We start from the raw sequence: 18,928 nt of genomic DNA on the forward strand, positions 1-18,928 counted from the left end.
TCTCCACTGTTTGCAGGCATTTAATTAAATAATTCTTGTTAACATTCATAAGAGACGTGTCATGAAATTGCTCTACATCGCTTATGCATAATTACAACTTTATTGTACTTTATCAGTCTTTTAACTCTGTTGACCATTTGTCTTGTCTTCTATGTTTAGCTGAAAATTCACCCCCAGCACATGCTGTTGCTAAGCCTTTCTTTGGGTATTTGGATACTGAGTCTGTTATATTATTGCTAATTCTTGCTGCTTAAAAAAGTTTCACTTTTGTAATATAGATCATTAAAGAGCTTCTGTTACTAATTCTAGGAACTATGATTCTTGATTACAATTTCTCTTTCTTCTAGGAAAATCCCACAACACTTTATCTTTGCACTGATGCAAATGTGTGTGTGTGTGTATGTTTAACATTTTGATGTGAAAATAATGATGGGATAATAGAATGTCTTTGTTAATCATTGAAAAAGCATGGCACATCCTGGTTTCCTGATAAACATGAAAGGGAAATCATTTCACATTTCCTTAAGTTATTTTTCATGGAAGAGAATAAATATAAGAATTTGTCCTTTTAAAGGTAGAAAAGTGAATGATAATTATATTATACTGGACTTGACTAAATTGTTTCTCTGCCCCAGGATCTAAAGAAATAGATTCATCACTTTAATAGGTTCATGCTTAAAATGAGGACTTGAGCTTTGGATAACAGCTAAATATCTTGAAAACTTACAGTGAAAACCAGGGCTTTCCATTCAGTAAAGTGTTCTTTCTTAAGTAACAATGTGTTTGTAAATTCAGAGGTTGAGGGTAGGCTTAGAAGAGATTTTTCTGAAGACTAAATAAATTATTGATGAAGCCAAAATGCTCTGTTGTAAGTAATCTGTTGAATCTATTGAATCTCCCTGGGCCTTCAAAACAATCCCACCTGTATATTTAGGTTGATATTTTTATATCACTTTATAGCATTTAAAAAGTAATCACAATGTATATGCATCTTATGCACATTTCCTTCTTGAAGCTTGTTTACTAAGGAGTGGAGATTCTTAGTTATGGCGAAGTAGCATGAGCTTTGGACCTGATTAATGAATTTTCTAAAGAAAAAAAAATTGCAAGTAAACGTAAATGCGTGAAGAGTCTGAAGCAAACCTCAAGTTTCACTGATCCCCAATCATATGTGCTAAAGAAGGGAGGTTGGTTATGGAAACTTACCTTAGAGAGAGAGTATATCCCTCAGTGTTGAGATTTTTAAATTCTGATTGATTTGCTAGGAATCTTAGGGCCTTGTAGAGGCAGTCGTTGTTGACATATGGCTTTTTATTTGTTCTGTTTTACGCTTTGGATATAATTATATTCACTTAATTTTTAAAGAGTCATATAATGGTTATGAGACTAACATGCATTCATTAATAACTACCTTTTAAACAATACTTGGATTCTGATGCAGCTTCAGAATTATTTGGCAAAGCATGCCTTTTGTTATACTGTGAACATTTATATAATGCTAGAAAGATTGGGCTAAGAGAAATTTTACTTCTATTTCATCAGAGATTTATAGTTATTTCTATAAATTATTGCTGTATTTCTAAACTGATCTTTTTCGTTAAATACATTTTTATAGTTAGAGGAGAATAGTGGTTCCTAAATCAAAGGCCTGTAGGTTTGAGAATTAGGTAAATGTTCACGTTTGCTTTTGAATATATTAAATTATTGTTATTTCATGTACCTGGTACATATTCAGCCTAATGCCTTTTGAAGTTCTGATTACTAAATTAATTGAAAACGTTTGTTTGTTTGTTTGAGGAGATTAAATGTTATTAATTAAAAGTTTGGATACTGTTTCGTATCCTTCAGAATTGGAAGTAGGTTTTGGTGCAGGGACCACATTTCAATTTATTTAAATGACAGTAATTAAAACCTTGCTAGCTACTTATTTGTTTGCCTGTTACTATTTTGGCTTTTTCTTTCCACAGAAAGTTGATGTGAAAAAATGGGTGTGTGTTTCCACGTATTTACAAAGAGATTGTGATATAAACGGGTGCATGTTTGCTGTTGCCTCTAATCTTTGTTTTGCTTCCTAGTGTGGCTGGTACTGAGTATTCAAAATAACTGCTCTGTTGTAATCAACACATATTTTACCAGTCTCCAGTTAGAACCTTTATAAGTTTCTAGTTTTCTTCTCCTGAAATGGAATCTATTAAAATATTCTCTATCCCTGGAACATTGTAGTCTCTATGTTATCGGCTTTATCGTTATGATAGGCTTCTGGTCAATGAGAAGGCTTTTATTATTAATATTGTGTATCTTTTACTGAAAAATCTTGACTGTTTAATCTTAGAATCCTACTGCTTAGCTCTCACATTTTTCCATGTGCTATAGAAAAAGCCTTTATACATATTCATACAATCTTAAAAAGAAGGTGAATGAGAAAATATCATGAAGAAAGTTAACAGTTGCAGGATTCTGGAGGCTAATTTGGAGACCAACAGTGTGACAAAGTGTGTGATGTGGCCAAATTAAGTTACTATTCTTGGTCTCAGTTTCTTCAACTATTGAGAGAGAGGGAGGGAGGGAGGGAGGGAGCGGGACAGAGGGAAAGGGAAAAAGATCCTTCCAATTCTGAACTCCTTGTAATTCTGAATGGAAATTAGAGTTTCACCAGCATTGATGTCCCCGATCCACTTTTTCCCCCAAGTGTGCAAAACAGTGAGGCCCTTCACTGTTGTGTTGTTTTGTTCTTATTTGCCCTGTGACTTAATATGATGAATCAGCAAATACTGGATTACCTGATGGCTTCATTTTACTTTCATTATTTTCCCTGATTCTGGGATGCAGTTCCCCTGAGGCAACATCTTGAGACTTTTACTGTCTTTTCAGTAGCCTTTCACTTGTGTTTCCCAAACACTTGCCCTGTTTCCCAAACTTCTTTCAGCCCTTTATACTTAAGGAACGTTTTGTTTATTAAATTCACCATTTCCATGATGATGACACCCATGTATGGATTTTTGAGAGCTACTACTTCTATGTTATAACTCTGGAAATAATTTTAATTCATCATCTGTTTCTTCATAACTAAGCTATCTTTCTTTTTGAAATTTCCTCTCTTCTCTGCCTCTAGTTAAAATTCTGATCCGAATTCTTGTCTTGGGAATGGAAACCTGTTTCTAAGAACATGTGTTTCACCATTTTGTGCTCCTTCCCCAAGATTAGCCATCCTCAAAGAAGTTCCTGTCTCATCTTTTTATCCCTTCACTTCCGTTCCAGTATTCCTGTGCTGTATCCAAATCAGTAGTTCTTGAGCCAACCACTCAAGCCACTTTAATTCCTTTGGAAATAGAATATTTAAATGAATAAACCCCCTTTCTACCACTGTCTAGAAGTATCCCCATTCTTTCCTCTGCATTTGGTTGCTTTTTTGAAGTGCCTTGCTATGTGGATTTTCTCCCTCTCATTTTCATAGGGATTTCTCATCTCAAAATTTATTCTTAGTACGTTTATTTGCAAAGCTTTACCTTAGAGATTGCTTTCTAGTTCTGCGAAAGTATTGGAGGTAACATTGAGCTGACAGTAATGCAGTTTAGCTCTGTGACTCACTTCATAAGCTATGTCAGCTATTTGTGGGCATTCGTCTCCTTGTTTATAGGATTAGAATCTGGGCTAGCCCTTTCTGGTTCTAAAATATTACTGTTATGTTAATGATAAGACATATCAATGCTGAAATGTACCTTCATTGAGATATCATGTAGTGAAAATAACCAGCTGGATTTGCTCTAGGTAACTGATAATCACTATATGTATAGGTCTCAGTAAATTTTAGACTTGAGCTGTTTCTTTCTTTGAAGACCCGTGTAGGTCAAATCTTATGCGCTTGCCGTAAGGAGTTTGAAAGTCTACTGTCACAGGTAGAATTTGTTGTTCTCTGGGGGCTCATTCTCCTGTGTGCCCTGGGTTAAATTAGGATGGGTTCTATGTTTTCTCATAGACAATGAAACACCGCCGGCCCCCAGCCATTTCAAGTCACACAAGTCTCATTTCAGTAATTAAAATACCCAGTCCTGTGTAGTGGAGCATGCTTGATGTTAATTCTAGTTAAGGGTCTGGGACAGCTCAGGCCTCTCTCGGCAGGAGCCTGGAGGGGGCGGGGGGTAGGGAGGAATCTGCATCTCACTGCCCTCTGCCAGTTTCCACACACACACACACACACACACACACACACACACACGCCTGCGCATTCACACACACACACACACACACACCGCACACCACACACACACACACACACCCTGCGCATTGCCTGCGGCTTCTGACCCTCTCCGGATGTCCTGGCAAGGAGAAGAGGAAAGTTGGCAGGCAAGTCTTCTTTGATGAACCTGTCATTCATCGGGCTGGTCAGGTGTTTTCAGCTTTCTCTCTGGGTAGTTGGGAGGTGACTGGTGGAGATTCTGTCACTGGAAACCTCTGAGCTGGGGTTCTCTTGCTGAATCCACATGCCCCATCCTCTAGCTGATCAGTGGTGATTACTTCCTCATCCCTGGTCTCTTGGTGGCATTGGAGACAGTCCCAGGCTGGCTCCATCTAGTGTGGCCCCCATTTGCTCTTGGCAGTGTGGTCACTTCCCAGTTGTAACGTTACTCTGCTGGGACACAGGTATCCCTGAAGCCACCCTCTCTAGGCTTGAGCTGAGGGCAAGCTCTGGGGAAACAGAACTCCAAGCCAACCAACACCTCTCTCTAAGAAACCACCTCTTTGCTCTCCAACCTCTCCTGATAGACTGGAGCTGGGGGCCAGCTTAGGGCAGCAGTTGGATTTTCAGCCACCTGCTTTGGTGTCCCTGTCTGGGTGGTATCACAGTGTGGTTTGGAATATGAGAGTATTTGCCATTACCTTGTTCTGAAACAGGTGTCCTATTTCAACACCCCGTTATATTTGCTTGTCTACAAAACACAGGTGACAACCCCAGATTGAGACTTTTAGAAGCCTTATAAAACTTAAATATATTGAAAATTAGATTTGCTTCTTTATAAATTTTCTCATAGCATCATTCTGGAAACTTCATCACACGTCAGTCAATCTCTCTCTCTCTCCCCCCCTCCTCCTCCCTTCCTTCCACTCTCTAGCTGTTTTCCAGTGTCTCTTTGAGCACCTTTGGGCATTTGTGTTTAATCAAGAGCTCACCGAGTAATCAAATGCTGCTCTTCGTACTTCAAGAGAGAATAACATTTGTGAGTTCTGGATTAAAACGTGATGAATTGTTATTTCCATCTACTCCACCCTCAGCCCTTTAGCCCCCTAACCTCTAGCATTGGTTTCTAACACGGAGGCCTGGGATTGCAGTCATGGATGGAGCTGGGGACAATAAAGGGATGGAAAACATTGTCATATTGTTGTATATGAAGCATTGTCTGTAGACCAAATGATGTCTCATACATATTAAAACATATGTTGATGCTGTTGGAATTATTAAAATACAAAATCCTTTCAAATGTTTCTAACTGAGAGTAGTTTTAATAATGCATTTTTTCGTGCAGCTACTATGATGTGAGGGTCTATGAAGTGCTCTCATGTTATCAAGATTCAATCATGTTTGAAATGGTTTTGAAAAAAATATACAGAATCTTCTATATCCTGATAAAGACAATTTTTTTTTTCTAGGTAGGTGGTGCTCTGAGTATAGGGCAGGCTTTATAGGTCCTCAGGTCATTATGATCCACATACTCTCCGTCGAGATCAATTTGTTGGTTTTTGATTGAGAGACAGGTGGGAAAGGAAGAAAGCCCTCAGTAGCTTTTCTACTTCATGTTTTAGGCATTCATGCAGCTCAGTGATTTATAAATGTGTCACAGAGATAAAAGATGAGGATTTATAGTAGCTTATCAGAATTGTTTATTTTCCTTTACCCTTCTAAAGAAGAACTGGATAATTATATATACATGTATATGTCAGACCCTTACACATGAGAGAAAAGACAGTCCATTTAGACACTATCTGTACAGAGTTGTTGATAGGTTGAAAAAGACAACAGTTGCTCCCAATCTGCCCCCAAATTATACTGAATTCTTAAAAAAAAAAAATACCAGCATGCACATATAACTAGCTGCCAGTGATGGTCATTAATATGAGTAATGCAAGAGCATTGCCATGGGCTGTATTATTATATGTATAATTACTTTTTCATTGGCTAAAGGCGGAACCCTCTTTTAGATGCTTTCTGGGCCCACCATCAACATGTCTGTCAATCAGTGCAGTCTTGAGTATTTTCAGTGGGGAAGTCCTAGAAAGTTAAGCATTTACATAGGATATCTTCATCATAAGAGAAATTGTTGAGGTTTTTCACAAAGATATACCCACATATGCTATTAGATAGTGTATATTGATATATGTTTGGAACTTGGAATTGTTAATCTTAAATTTCTTTTGCCCTCTAAAATTCTGGGGTAGCATGGTTAATTTTAAAAAAGCCACCAACAAACCCAAGTCTTTAGTGGTGAAATATTTTTTCCTTTTCTCAACATAATGAAATTTACCACACGTATCCTCACTCACAAAGGAGAGAAGACCAGCTGGAGGATTATGGAGAATCCTAGCATCTTGATACAAGGAGAAAAAAGATGACAAAAGAGGCTTAAATCTCATGGATATTTGGTGTGCAGAGTAGGACATTTCACTGCCTCAGTGGAAACTTCATGTTAGGACTCCAGAGGCAAAATTTTGCCCTAGTCTGTCAGATTGTCCTATTTGATAATTCTTTTTTAGTAGCCCCAAAATGTTTATTTTGTTGTTTTGTTACTATTTCCTTATCTATATAATTTTTAAGAAGACATTTCAGCAAAGGTTCTTTTAAAACTTCTTAGAAAGGTCCATTTATAGAGGAATTAATTTTTGTAATCAGTTGTCATTTCACAAACCTGAAATAACAGTGGAAAAAAATCCAAGTTTGAACTGAAAGGCAAAATAATGGTAGAGGAAGTTTGTACATCACCTCAATTTCTGTTTCTTTCTTTGTACCAGTAACAGATGGAATATAATTATATAGTCTCTTGATATCTGATGTTTGATTACAATTTTCAGACTAAAGTATTGCTATTTGATTTGTTTTTCTACTCATAATTATTTGCATATGCTAAGAAAATCCCTTAGGGCTTTCAGATCTACTAGATCAAGTGACATATGCTTATAAACCAAAGAATTCTACTTCTTTTTACCATCCATTAGATTCCCAGGGCCATCTTTGTTTGAGTTAGAACATAAGGATTGCTGTTTCTCTTCCTGGTTTTCATGTTAGTCTAGCATAATGGGGGGGGTGGTGCTTACGTCCCCAGCTCTTGCTCACATTTGAAGCTTCGTCTGAGTTGTCCATTCTGAAGTACTTAAACTAAACCTGGGACACTGAATTACTGCCACTTGCAGTTTTGCCCTAAAGAACTAACATTTCCCACTTTTGTGTTTCTGTGTCAATTGATTATCATGCCCAAATTTCTTCTAAGACAGAAAGCACCATGCCTGGACTCTGTCTTTATAATTATCCATCTCTCTATCTTGTCTAATGAAATTTTAGCTCTTAAATAATTGATTTCCTTTATTAAACTTATTGTAAGCATAAAAATGATCATGCTTTACACCTAAATTGAGGCTGTTTCAATATTTATCTTCATGCATGAGTTTCTTTTCTCTTCCTATCACATCACCAACTTGTAAAGGATTTTAATTTTCGTTCTCTTTCTGTTGCTCTTTATCATACTTAAGCAGTGTTTATGTTGAGATTAAAATAATATATTTTTCCTTTATATATTAATGTATTTTGACTTCGTCTTTGCCCTTGAATGATCCCTTTTCAGTATCTTCTAATGTAATAAGCCAAATAGATGGACCAATAGATGATTTGTACAAAAAGTTAATGTCAGTAATGCCACAAATAATCTTTCATGTTCCTGATTGTCTTTTGAAAATAATGTGTGTCTGTTACATCTGCTCTTCTTTTTCATTCTATAGATGGTCATGTTAGTTTTTGCTAATTTACAGTATTCATTTTATTTTATCCTGTATACAGAGTACTCTTCTCTGTGACTTGCTCATCCTGTATTCACACACAACTAAAAATTATGAAGAGCAGACCTCAGTAACTAGATGACTTTTTTTTTTCTGTTTTCTACAATTCTAAAGTAGTTCAACCTAGGTAACTGACAAAATCAGGCTGAAGACATTTCTGAAAGAAAAATCTCTAAAACCTAAATCAGTTAAAAACCCAAAAATCTCATGAAGAAAGTGTCTATTATAAACCATTTTCTGTAGCAAAATTTTGGATTTTTGTTTTTCTTTGAATTAAGGCTTAAATGATTTTCCCTAATTCCTCAGTGATATCTGCTTCACTAGTGATCACAGGTAGGCGTGTGATGGGTCAGTATCAACATGGAGTAAATTTCCTTGATATCACTTACCACGGATATTAGCTACAAAAATGTAACTACACAGCCTGTATTTTCTAAGCTGAGGATGAAACGGTTCTTTACAGTTTTTCCTTAACATTATAATATTGAAAATGAAAAAAATCAATCATAATAGAATTGCCAGTTAGTAATATACATATATTACTATGTATGTATGTTTCAGGGAAACAAGTGTGGTATTTAACATCTATGTTAGAAAACTTTCCCTTGCTGTTTTCTTTCAAACTAATGTGGATGTGTGTATTTTTTCTTCTGTAGGACTTACATGTACCTGACAACTAAATTTAGCCCTAAGTTTGGAAACATAATATCATTTTTCCTTCTTTGCTCTTTTTCATCTGTTTACCTCTCCCAGGAGTAAGAAGTCAAAGAAACTTTATGGGTCTAAAGAAAAAGGAAGGAATATATCGATATGTACATATTATGTTAGATATGTGCATATTATGTTTTGTAGGAGAAAAAAAGCTGTTATAATGTAAATCATGAGAAGTGGCTGAGTCAAGAGAAAAAGAGAAAAGTTTTGTGGTTTTTCTTTGAAATTCACATATCACAATATGTAGTATCTAAGGAATTGCTTTTGTCATTTTTGCATGAAATATGGGCAGCTCATCACAGCATATTAATGGATGGTCTACCGTACCTGTTTCTAATCCACTATTTTTACTTAAGTTAGTTGGGTTGCTGTTTATATTACTGCATTTTTATGCAACAGATGAGATGAAAAAATTTTTAAAGCATTGTCAGAGTATAATTTTAAGATTATACCTGTTTTTGGGTGCTTAAATATGCTGTAAATTGAATCACGCATTAAAGTCAAGTAGCATGTTTTCACAGAAAAGAAAGAACTAATGTAAAAGCATTCTAAAAAAGAGTTTTGCTTGCTACACCTTTTCTCTAGCATGTAGTTGATATTAAGTTTTGTTATGACAACACAGTGAATGTTTTTTTGTTTATTGTTCATGTAACTCCATTTAGAACGGTGGAGTCTAAAAATGAGATCTTTTAAAATGTCTTTGAAATAATGTATATTTAATATTTTCTCTCTTTTCCTTATGCCCCTACAGAAATTCATGATGAAGGTAAGGCATTGGATCATCTGCTGTATATGTAATACTTTGTATGTTTTTTGTTTGGTTACTCATGTTTAATTTTTGAATTCATGGCACTTTTCTTCACATTTTAAAGTTTTTAAAAATTAAATCAAAACTTTTAAATTTCAGTAAATACATCCCATGTTTACATTTATTGACATTTGACATCTTTGGATCCTATTGTGACATACTAAGTCTTACTTAGCCAACATTAGGAATTTCTCCCATTGAAACAGATTTTTTTCTGTCGTTCTCCATCTAGAGTTTTCACTGTGGGGATTATATTGGCTGTTTTGTGTTTATGCACTGTTGCACGAATACAATAGGAAATTCATACACTGGAAAATTAGAAGAGGCACCAAGAAGCTCCTAGTGAACTACTTACTCCAGGAGATGTGAAAATAATTCGACTTCTTTTTATTCCTCAATCAAATTAGAAAAACAAAAAGGTTTTAAGAGAGACAAACTAAAAGAGAAGAGTAAAATCCATCTTCATTGAAGGACACATGTAGGGAAAGGAGAGGAACAGCAGAATGTCATTATTTGAGACAAAAAGTAGAAATGTTTTGTTTCATTTTTATATACCTGCTACATTTCTCATGTAACATTCATGAAATTTAATTTTTATCCTAATAACTGAGGAAAATTGTGTAGAGAAATTGATTGTGTTCAGGTAATGAAGGCTTAATATATTTAAAAATTTCAAAAGAATATCATTTCAAAAGATATAAACTCTGAAAAGTGTGAAATCAAAATTCTGGATATAGATTTAAAAGGTTGCTTAGAAGAAAAGGAAGCAAAGGATTCATTTTCTGTGGAGTTACATTCATATTTGACAAAACTCTGAACCAGGAGCGTTGCACCGACACATGGACCTATTCGTTAACATTGAGAATTTGACAGTTTGGATAGGGTGACAGAGCAGAACACTTATTTGAAGTCCCTATCAACAAGGACCCAAAACATTTTCCAAAATTTCAAATGATTCCAGCCATTATTTTTCAGTGGAAACTATTGTTATTACCTTGGGAAGCAAGGACACGAACTGCTCAATGAGGCAGATCACGAAACAAGGGATTTGGTTGGGGAAATGTTATCAACCGCAGAAAACACGAGTATGTTCTCTCTTTGCAAATATTAATAAATAATGAAGGGGACTTCCCTGGCGGTCCAGTGGTTAAGACTCTGCAGGGGGGCACAGGGGGCACAGGTTCGATCCCTGGTAGGGGAACTAAGATACTACATGCTGCGCGGCGAGGCTAAATAAATAAATAATGAAATTGGGTTTGATTTTTTAAAAATTAGCAGTTTTGCTTGCTAAATCTGCATTTACTGTACTCATTTTATCATCTCACTCCTATTCAAATCCTTTGTCTATGCCATTTCTATGGTTCCTTGGAGAACGGTAAATGGCTTAGTTCCTGAAGCATGTACCTCAAGCTCTTTCATGAGAGCAGATTTATATAAAAATTAATGCAAATAGAAAAATGATGTCCATTTGGTTTAAACCAGGTGGTGTACCTGAAGTAATTTAATTAAGCTCTGACTTCTTTTAACCGCAAGGCCAGAAACCCAATGACTTATTTTCATACCTGCATTGGATCATCTGGAAAGGTTAGAATTTGACTAAGCGAGGGCCTATGCATTAAACTATAGTAATTTAAACCAATTACAAGGAAAAGGATGCTACATTTTCTTCAGCTTTTTCACTTTTCAATCGTGACTTGCTTTGGTTTTCAGACCTGGACACACATCGTTAGAACCTCCTAGAACCAGCCAGATGCTTCCTTGTCGCAGGTGGTCATTTCTGCTGGTGGCACTGAGCAGTGATCAGTTAGTCCTGTCCTAGGCCTGGTCTGTTCCCTCTGGAGACCTTTGGTTAAAGACACCCTCACAAGTTAGCCATCTAATGCCAAGTGGCTGTCTTCGACAGTGGTCAGCTGGATTTGTCAAATGTATTTATTTTGCGCTGAAGCCAGATTTCTCATTAATTATTATACTCATCCTTTGAACCTGTTATATGATTCACTGTTGAAGATGGCAGGGCTGTTTGCATGGCTCCTGCTGCCGGGGACCTCAGGTGGGCCAGATGCCAGGCCCAGCAATTCTGTGCTCCTCCTCCGTCTTGTGCTGTTCACATTTGCGTTGGAAAGTCACTTTCAGATGATGTGAAGGCTTACGCGTAGAGATTTGTTTTGTTGTTTTTCCCCCTGAAACAACTCATTACCCAAGTATCACTATATGTATTTGAAGGTAAACTTAAAAGCTTCTCTGCTTAAATATCTGAGCACTATGAAAGAAGGTCTCTAAGGCAAATTCCTTTTTGTTGTTGTCTATCATTTTAAATTTTGGTTGTGTAGCTTAGTATTACCTAAGCAGTAAACTCTTTTTAAGATTTCATTGTTTTTCTTCTGAAATGGTGTGTTATAATGATCAAGGGATATAGAGAAGTTCTCCTGTAGAGTCTGATTTATTTTTAAAAAAAAAACCTCCTGAATAATAAGGGCCTGGAATTATGAGAAATGTCCTATGTTGATTAGCATAGCACTTTTGTACAGAAAAAATTGATTAGTAAAACAAAACCTTATAATATTTAGATGTTATACGGTTAGTAAATTAAATGGTTTTAAATAGCAATGACACTAAAGATGCATTAATAAGCAAATATGTGGTACAAACATATTTCATTAAACACAGAGGAGGAAAAAAACCCCAAACAACAAAAACACATAGCCAGTAACGTTTATGCATGTTTAAATCTCTTGAGTTGATCTTAGTCATTACTATTCTGGTTTTATGTACTACACTTTTCTGCTGTTGTATTTTAAGCTTGTAACAGTGATATCTCAAAGGTAGCTACAATGGTCCAATTTTCCCCTCCCCACAGAGAAGGATAACAGATTAATAAATGATACCTTATGACTGCATATTATTCTAAGTAAATGTAAATGTAGAAGTATTTCCACCAGAGCTTCTGCTTACGATATGGGTACCCTGACTGCACATTTTGGGCCAAGATCCTGGAAAGCTCAAGGCATAGGAATACCTAATAATACCAAATTGGTATTAAAATAATCTGTGGAAAAATTGAACTGTGGTTTGTTTAGAATACATACAGCTTTGTTGCTTAGATTTTGTCTGAACGTACTCTGAACTTTTTTTATCCACTTACAGTTCACCAGTTCAACTTTTTTACACTGTCGTTTAATATTAGCCCTGTCAGTCATCTCAGGGGTCGTGGGACCACACCTACGCACAGAACTGAAAGAACTTTTTTAACTGATATTTTCAGAAAGTCCAATTTTACCTTTTATTAAATTATTCTTGGCTCTCTGACACCAGAATATTTAGAGGGAGGAGTTTGGAAATGGTAGTTGTTACTTTGGGTTGGTGTTGTTTTTCCCTGAAAGAACAATAGCCCCTTAGTGTAAACCCCCTTCACCTATGGGAGACTACGGTAGTCTTGCAGAAGCCAACTTCAGGATCTGCACAGGGGCCATAGAGGGCTGTTGACAGCTCACCAACCATACCACAGGCTCAGGCAATCACAGCAGAGAGCTGGGGTGTGATGGACAGACCGTTGCATTTTCAGAAACAGGTAGGGCCCAAGTCACACTCGGAAATGTATGTCAAGGACACGTAAGTTGCAGGTAATACTTTTACTAAAAAGACCTGATAATCTGACATGTAGTTGGAGGTGGTAAGAAATGCAGAGAGAATTAGTTCTTAAACTTCTGTTTTCTTTGCTGTTAGTGTGCAAGTCTTTGGAAGGGAAACGCATGGGATTCAGTTTATAATTGTTGAATGAATGAATAATTAGAGAAAACTCTCATTTTGAAGGCAGAGGAAAACAAGCTGTGAGCTTATTATGCATAATACCCTTGACATCAGATAGTGTACCTCTCAGATACAGTATTTGAAGATACCCGATAAATATCTTTTGAATGAATAGAAAAAAGTGTTTCTTTTGTGTAATGTTTACTGGAGAATCAGTAGGACTAAAGTATAGATGACATGAATGTGGACACAAGGTTTATTTGTTACATAAAATTTAACTTTCTACTTTTTCTCTTAACTGGTGCAATGGAAAGCACTGCTTACTTTGCCTGTGTTTTAGAGTCCAAGGAACAATGAACATGTTAACTTCAGAAAACACCAAGGTATTTTTCCAAACTGCGATCTTGAGGGGTGGGCTAGCCTTGAGCTTGTTGGTCCATTAGCTTGATTGGTTCTATCTAGTTGGTCCTGGCTGGATTCCCAAAGGTTATGATGGCTATAGCACTGTGAGCTTGTAAGGTTCTGGTTTGGGTGGCCGGAGGAGAAATGGACCCCTTGTTCCAGAGTACTGAATTACTACTGCTTGTGATGTTATTACCCAGCAGTGATGAACTTTTTCTCATTGAAATTGCCCTGGGGGATTACTCAGTCCACCTTAAGGCAGCGTGCTGTAGAGTCTTGAAGGAGTAACCCTGGAAGTGGCTAAGCCAGTGTTTGGTGTAACCATTCTCTTAAAGTACCGGTAGTTCCCTACATCAGAGGAAGTCCATAAATATTTGTTCACTTAAATTAAAGCAAGGACCAGGCCAAATTTAACAAGAAAATTGATATGATTGATTGACCAAATCAGAAAGCACAAATAAAGAGCCAAGGTACGTCTTTGGATGCATCCCACAAACACAATTCTTTTGATAAATGTTTGTTGAATAAGTTATCCAACCTGCCCAAGAGTGGAAATTATACATTTTATTTGTCCTGAATCAGAGCCAATCACAATAGTATTATTTAAAATGACAAGTTAGAGGAAAAGGACTGCAGACCATGTGACAGAAATATTCACTTGTGTTAACAGTGCTCTCTTAAGTAACAAAGTTAATTTAGTGTGGATTATTTGCATACTTTTACAGGAATTGTATTAAAACTAAATTTGTGACACAAATTAGCATTTGAGTAGTGAGGAAATCTGTAGTGTTAAATCCATAATAGACAACTGTGTAAAATCTCTCTATATAAAATCTTTGAAAGAAAATTCAGATACTAAAATATCTCCTCTTAACCAATTTCAACATTTATGTATATATGTGCATATGAACACATGAAATGCACAGGTAAAGCTTTACAGAAAAAACAGCACTCTGGTTAAATCTAAAGCTTGTTCTTCATTTAAAAACATCTTGTTTTGGTTGGTATGACTGTCTAGTGTCATTAAAGTTCAGCTGGATCTTGTAGCTTTGGAACTTATATCTGATAGGGAAAGGTAAGCTCCTACCAAACCTGTACAAATCAGACAAGGTAAATAAATTGTTCTTGGTCACAATAAATCAAATATATTATAGAAAATAAAAGTACTCTCTAAACAGGGCCTCATTCTTAGGAGGAATATAATTTTGCAGAGTAGATTTTTCCCTTTTTCACTCTGGAGATGAAAAAGTAACTTTCCTTTTTTGTAAGGTAGTTTTTTCTCATAATTTTAGTACCTTTTAATACCTATTTTTAAATGATTTGGAAGTCTTTTAAGCATAACATGTAAATAAAGTTATTTTAAGAAATTGGAACAATTGGAAGGGGATATATTTTTAGTAAAAAAGGCATAATAATAATATTAAAGTATTTCTCCTGTACTTCTTAGAGTATGTATAAGTCAATAACATCACAGTCATCCTTAAAGACCTCTTTTTCCTACAGAAAAAAGGGCAGCCTCCTTGGCATAATGTTCTGTACCTCCCATGATGTTACCCTGATCTAATTTTATGGCTCCTGTTTAGTTTCTCTGCGACCCAGCAGTGCAATCCCGTGGTCCCTTCCTCTTTCTTAATACCCTGGAGTTGTTTCCTATGACACCTTTACTCACCTGGATCGGGGAACCCATCTGGCTTCTCAATTTAGCTCAGGTTGTAGCTTCATAGAAGAGGGAGCCCTTAACCTGAGTTTAAAACAGTCGAGGAGGCAGAAAAGACTACAGAGGGAAGGAGTATCGTGTTCTAAGACAGAGCAGTAAGAAAGCTCAGGGCAGGGAAAGTGTGTCTGTTTGGAGCACAAGGGATTTGGGGGCGAGGCTAGAAAGGGCTGAGACTAAAGTCCTCTATGTGTGTACTAAAGTCCTCTATGTGTCCCCGAAACAACAGCACCTGTGTCATCTGGAAAATTTTTGAAATGAAACATCTCTGTATTTACCCCAGACCTACTGGATCAGAATCTTGGGGGTAGGCCCAGGGTTCTGTGTTTTAACAAGCTCTCCAGGTGATTTGTAAGCATGCTAGAATTTGAGAAGCATTCCTCTATCTTATATAAAGGAATTTGGACTCTTTTTCTATAAACAATTGGAAGATAAGAAAGGTTTTTAAGCCTGAAGATGATTTGATGAATTTTGTGTTTTAAGAATACTCATTCACTGAAGAAGTATTTATTTAGTCCTTACTATGTGCCGGGCATTTTGCAAGGAATCTGGTATACCACGGTGCCCAAAGTACCGTAGCCTCTGCTCGACGCAGACCACAGTGTAATGGGAAATACAGACAACAAATAACTGGGAATCAAAAATTACAAATTATGGTATTTACTGAACTCGAGTTCATTCTTTAAGAACTAGATCAACTGCTAGCCCCCCACACACAGGGGAAGGTTTTCTTGGTAGCTTTGTCCCAATTTAAGCATTCTTTCCACAGCACTTTGCTTATCTGCAATAGCTCTTATTTTTTCCCATTAAACTTTTCCATGAGAACAAGAGAGCATTTTATGGACTTAGTTAAATTTACTCTTTTTTCTTTTTTTCCTTGTCGACCCTTTCTCTGCTCTATGCAGACCGCTCAAGGGGGTGGCCACCGAACGCTCCTCTACGGACATGCCATATTGCTGCGCCATTCCTACAGCGGCATGGTGAGTACACGTGTAGACTGCAGCTCCCCTGTGGTCATGCTGATCCGTTTGTGCATATGTGGTCAGGAAATATTTGGTAATCCCATTTCACTGATGGCTTTAACAAGCTTGGTTGTATGTATTTTTTAATATCTTTATATCCTGCTTAGTTTTCTCACTTAAAGATGACAGTTAGCTTAGAGGACCTTTAAGGTCCTTCAGTTCTATCATTATGTAACTTCTATTTTTCGTATCTTACTTTTGAAAGACTAGGTTTAGGAGGAGAGAGATGTTAAGAGTCAAGTAAGAAATAGTTCTCATTTCTGATTTTATTTCAAACAGTTTATTTGTTAGAGAATTAAAGCATCCTTACTGAAAAATAGTATAAAAAACTGCCTGCGAGTCCCACCTTCAACTCTCCACTAACTTCTTTTCCTTCTTAACTAGCTGTTCTCTTTGTTTTTCCATATCAGCTCCTCTTACACCCAGTTATCCACTTATCCACTGGGTTCCTCTCAGGCACAATTTACTCATTCTCATTTATGTATATGTGTGTGTGTGTGTGTGTGTATATATAAAATATGTATAAAATAAAATATGTAAGTATTCCATTCTTTTAAAAGCTTTATTAAGTTATAAAAACACTACATATTCATTCTGTAACATTTGGAAATTACAGAAGAAAAAAATCTTCATGATCACACCAATGAGAGAAAACTGTTGGGGACTTTTTAAAAATTTTCAATCTTTGCTATTGTTAAAATTTTTTTAATATAATTGAGATCTTGTTATATAACCAAATTTATATCCAGATTTTTTTTTACATATTATCACAGTATAAGTATTATCCATGTTATTTAAATTTTTCATCAAGTTTATTTTAGTGACTCCATGATAGTCCAATACCTGGAAGTATAAAATAATCATTTCTTTTAAGAAGGAGATAATTCCCAAAATGTGTAAACTGTTCCTGAGCAAAAACTTAAGTATAGCCTCAATATCATCATGAATATTGATGTGAAAAATCTGGTTAATGGAATTGAAAATTATAGGAAGAGAAGTAGAGGAAAAGTATAGATGTGATTTTCATTATGACTTAATATCATTTATGTTAATGTGCTACATCACATTAGTAGGTCAAATGAGAAAAACTGTGATCATCTTAACAGGTGCTGAAACAGGTTTTTAATAAAAATACCAATTCCTCATAAAAACTTAGCATTGATGATTATTTTCTCAATGATAAAGAAAATATTTATGTCAAATCAGTGACCTCATACTTAATTGTCAAACACTGAATCCATTCTTGACAAAACTAAAAGAAAAGAAACTCCCAAGAATATGCTGTCTGACATTGTTCTGGAAATCTTGGCTGACTTAGTAAGATAGGAAATAAAGGAGAACATTTTAAGTGGCTGGATAGAAGACAAATACATAAAAACAACCTTTTTGCATATAGCACTCACACATTAGAACTTCATGGAAGGAATTCCACTTTCAATAGCAATCAAAACACATAAAATAATAAATATGAGAGTCAGTTTTCAGAAAAGTACCCTCGATACATAGTAGATGGGTAAGAGGCTGAACTTGGTTGGTAGATGTGGGTTCAGGCTCACTTTCCTGTATGCTGTACGGCCTTGGGTACCTTGCCGAACTTCTTGAACTTCTTTAAGCCTGTAATTGCATCTGAGAATTTTATCCATTCAGTCAGTAAATATTATGTAGCACCTCCTGTGTGCTAGATACTTTTCTGGGTGCTAGATATAGTAGTAAATAAGACCAAGTCTTTACCCTTACAGAATTTAATTAACATTTAGTGAAATAATTACAGTGTGTGCCTCACAGTTGCTGTGAACGTTAGAAGAGGAGAGAATGTACGCTAACAGTTGCAGTGCCTGGTACTGTAATATTATTGAGAAATATTACAGAAGACTTTAATAGAGATCACTAAGTTTTTACCTGGGAAATCAGTATAATAAATAACACTATTACTTTTTCTCAAATAAAGGCAGATATTTAGTATGCTTAGATCTAAGGTCTGTAACCCTCAGGGACCACCATGGGCTGCGTGTCTTGAGGTCAGACTCATACTCCTGACTAGCTAGGAGAATGTTTGGGGACCCTTGAAGCCTTGTTTCTACAACTTTGGAAGTCACTGGTTTGCAGTCAAGAGACAGAGGCTCCAGGTCAGTTGCTTTTTACATCCTCATGGCGCCGAATTCCATCTAACGTGCCAGCACATCTGTCCCCAATCCGTGCATCACCTGCCTCCTTATGCTCACAGACATCCCCTGAGCTGGGTGAACCCTATTCCATCATAGGGGTTTTCTAGGCTTCTCATTACTTGTTCCATGATTCTGGGACGTCTGTGCTTGCTCAGTCCCCAGCATTGTCCCTGAGTCCTGTTTGCAGGGCTCCTGTTCTTTCCGGCACTGCGCTTGGTTGGTGTAGATGGCAGTGTATCTTGAGCTCATATCACATTCATCTTTGTGTTCTCATTCTTGGCAACACTTAATGAGGATTTTGAGGTTGGGGTGGGGATAG

The 18,928-nt window shown here is 36.4% G+C and overlaps 1 protein-coding gene across 1 annotated transcript in view; it reads left to right on the top strand.

The window, feature by feature from the left end:
- The window catches only part of RYR2 (ryanodine receptor 2), a 772,975-nt gene that overhangs the window by 333,184 nt on the left and 420,863 nt on the right, over nt 1-18,928 (top strand). The window contains exons 4-6 of the mRNA XM_059899659.1: nt 1,972-1,988; nt 9,503-9,517; nt 16,328-16,402. Coding sequence (XP_059755642.1) covers nt 1,972-1,988; nt 9,503-9,517; nt 16,328-16,402 — 107 coding nt within the window. The remainder of the gene's footprint in view (nt 1-1,971; nt 1,989-9,502; nt 9,518-16,327; nt 16,403-18,928) is intronic.

This window comes from Balaenoptera ricei, chromosome 16, assembly GCF_028023285.1.
Source record: "Balaenoptera ricei isolate mBalRic1 chromosome 16, mBalRic1.hap2, whole genome shotgun sequence".
NCBI lineage: Eukaryota > Metazoa > Chordata > Mammalia > Artiodactyla > Balaenopteridae > Balaenoptera > Balaenoptera ricei.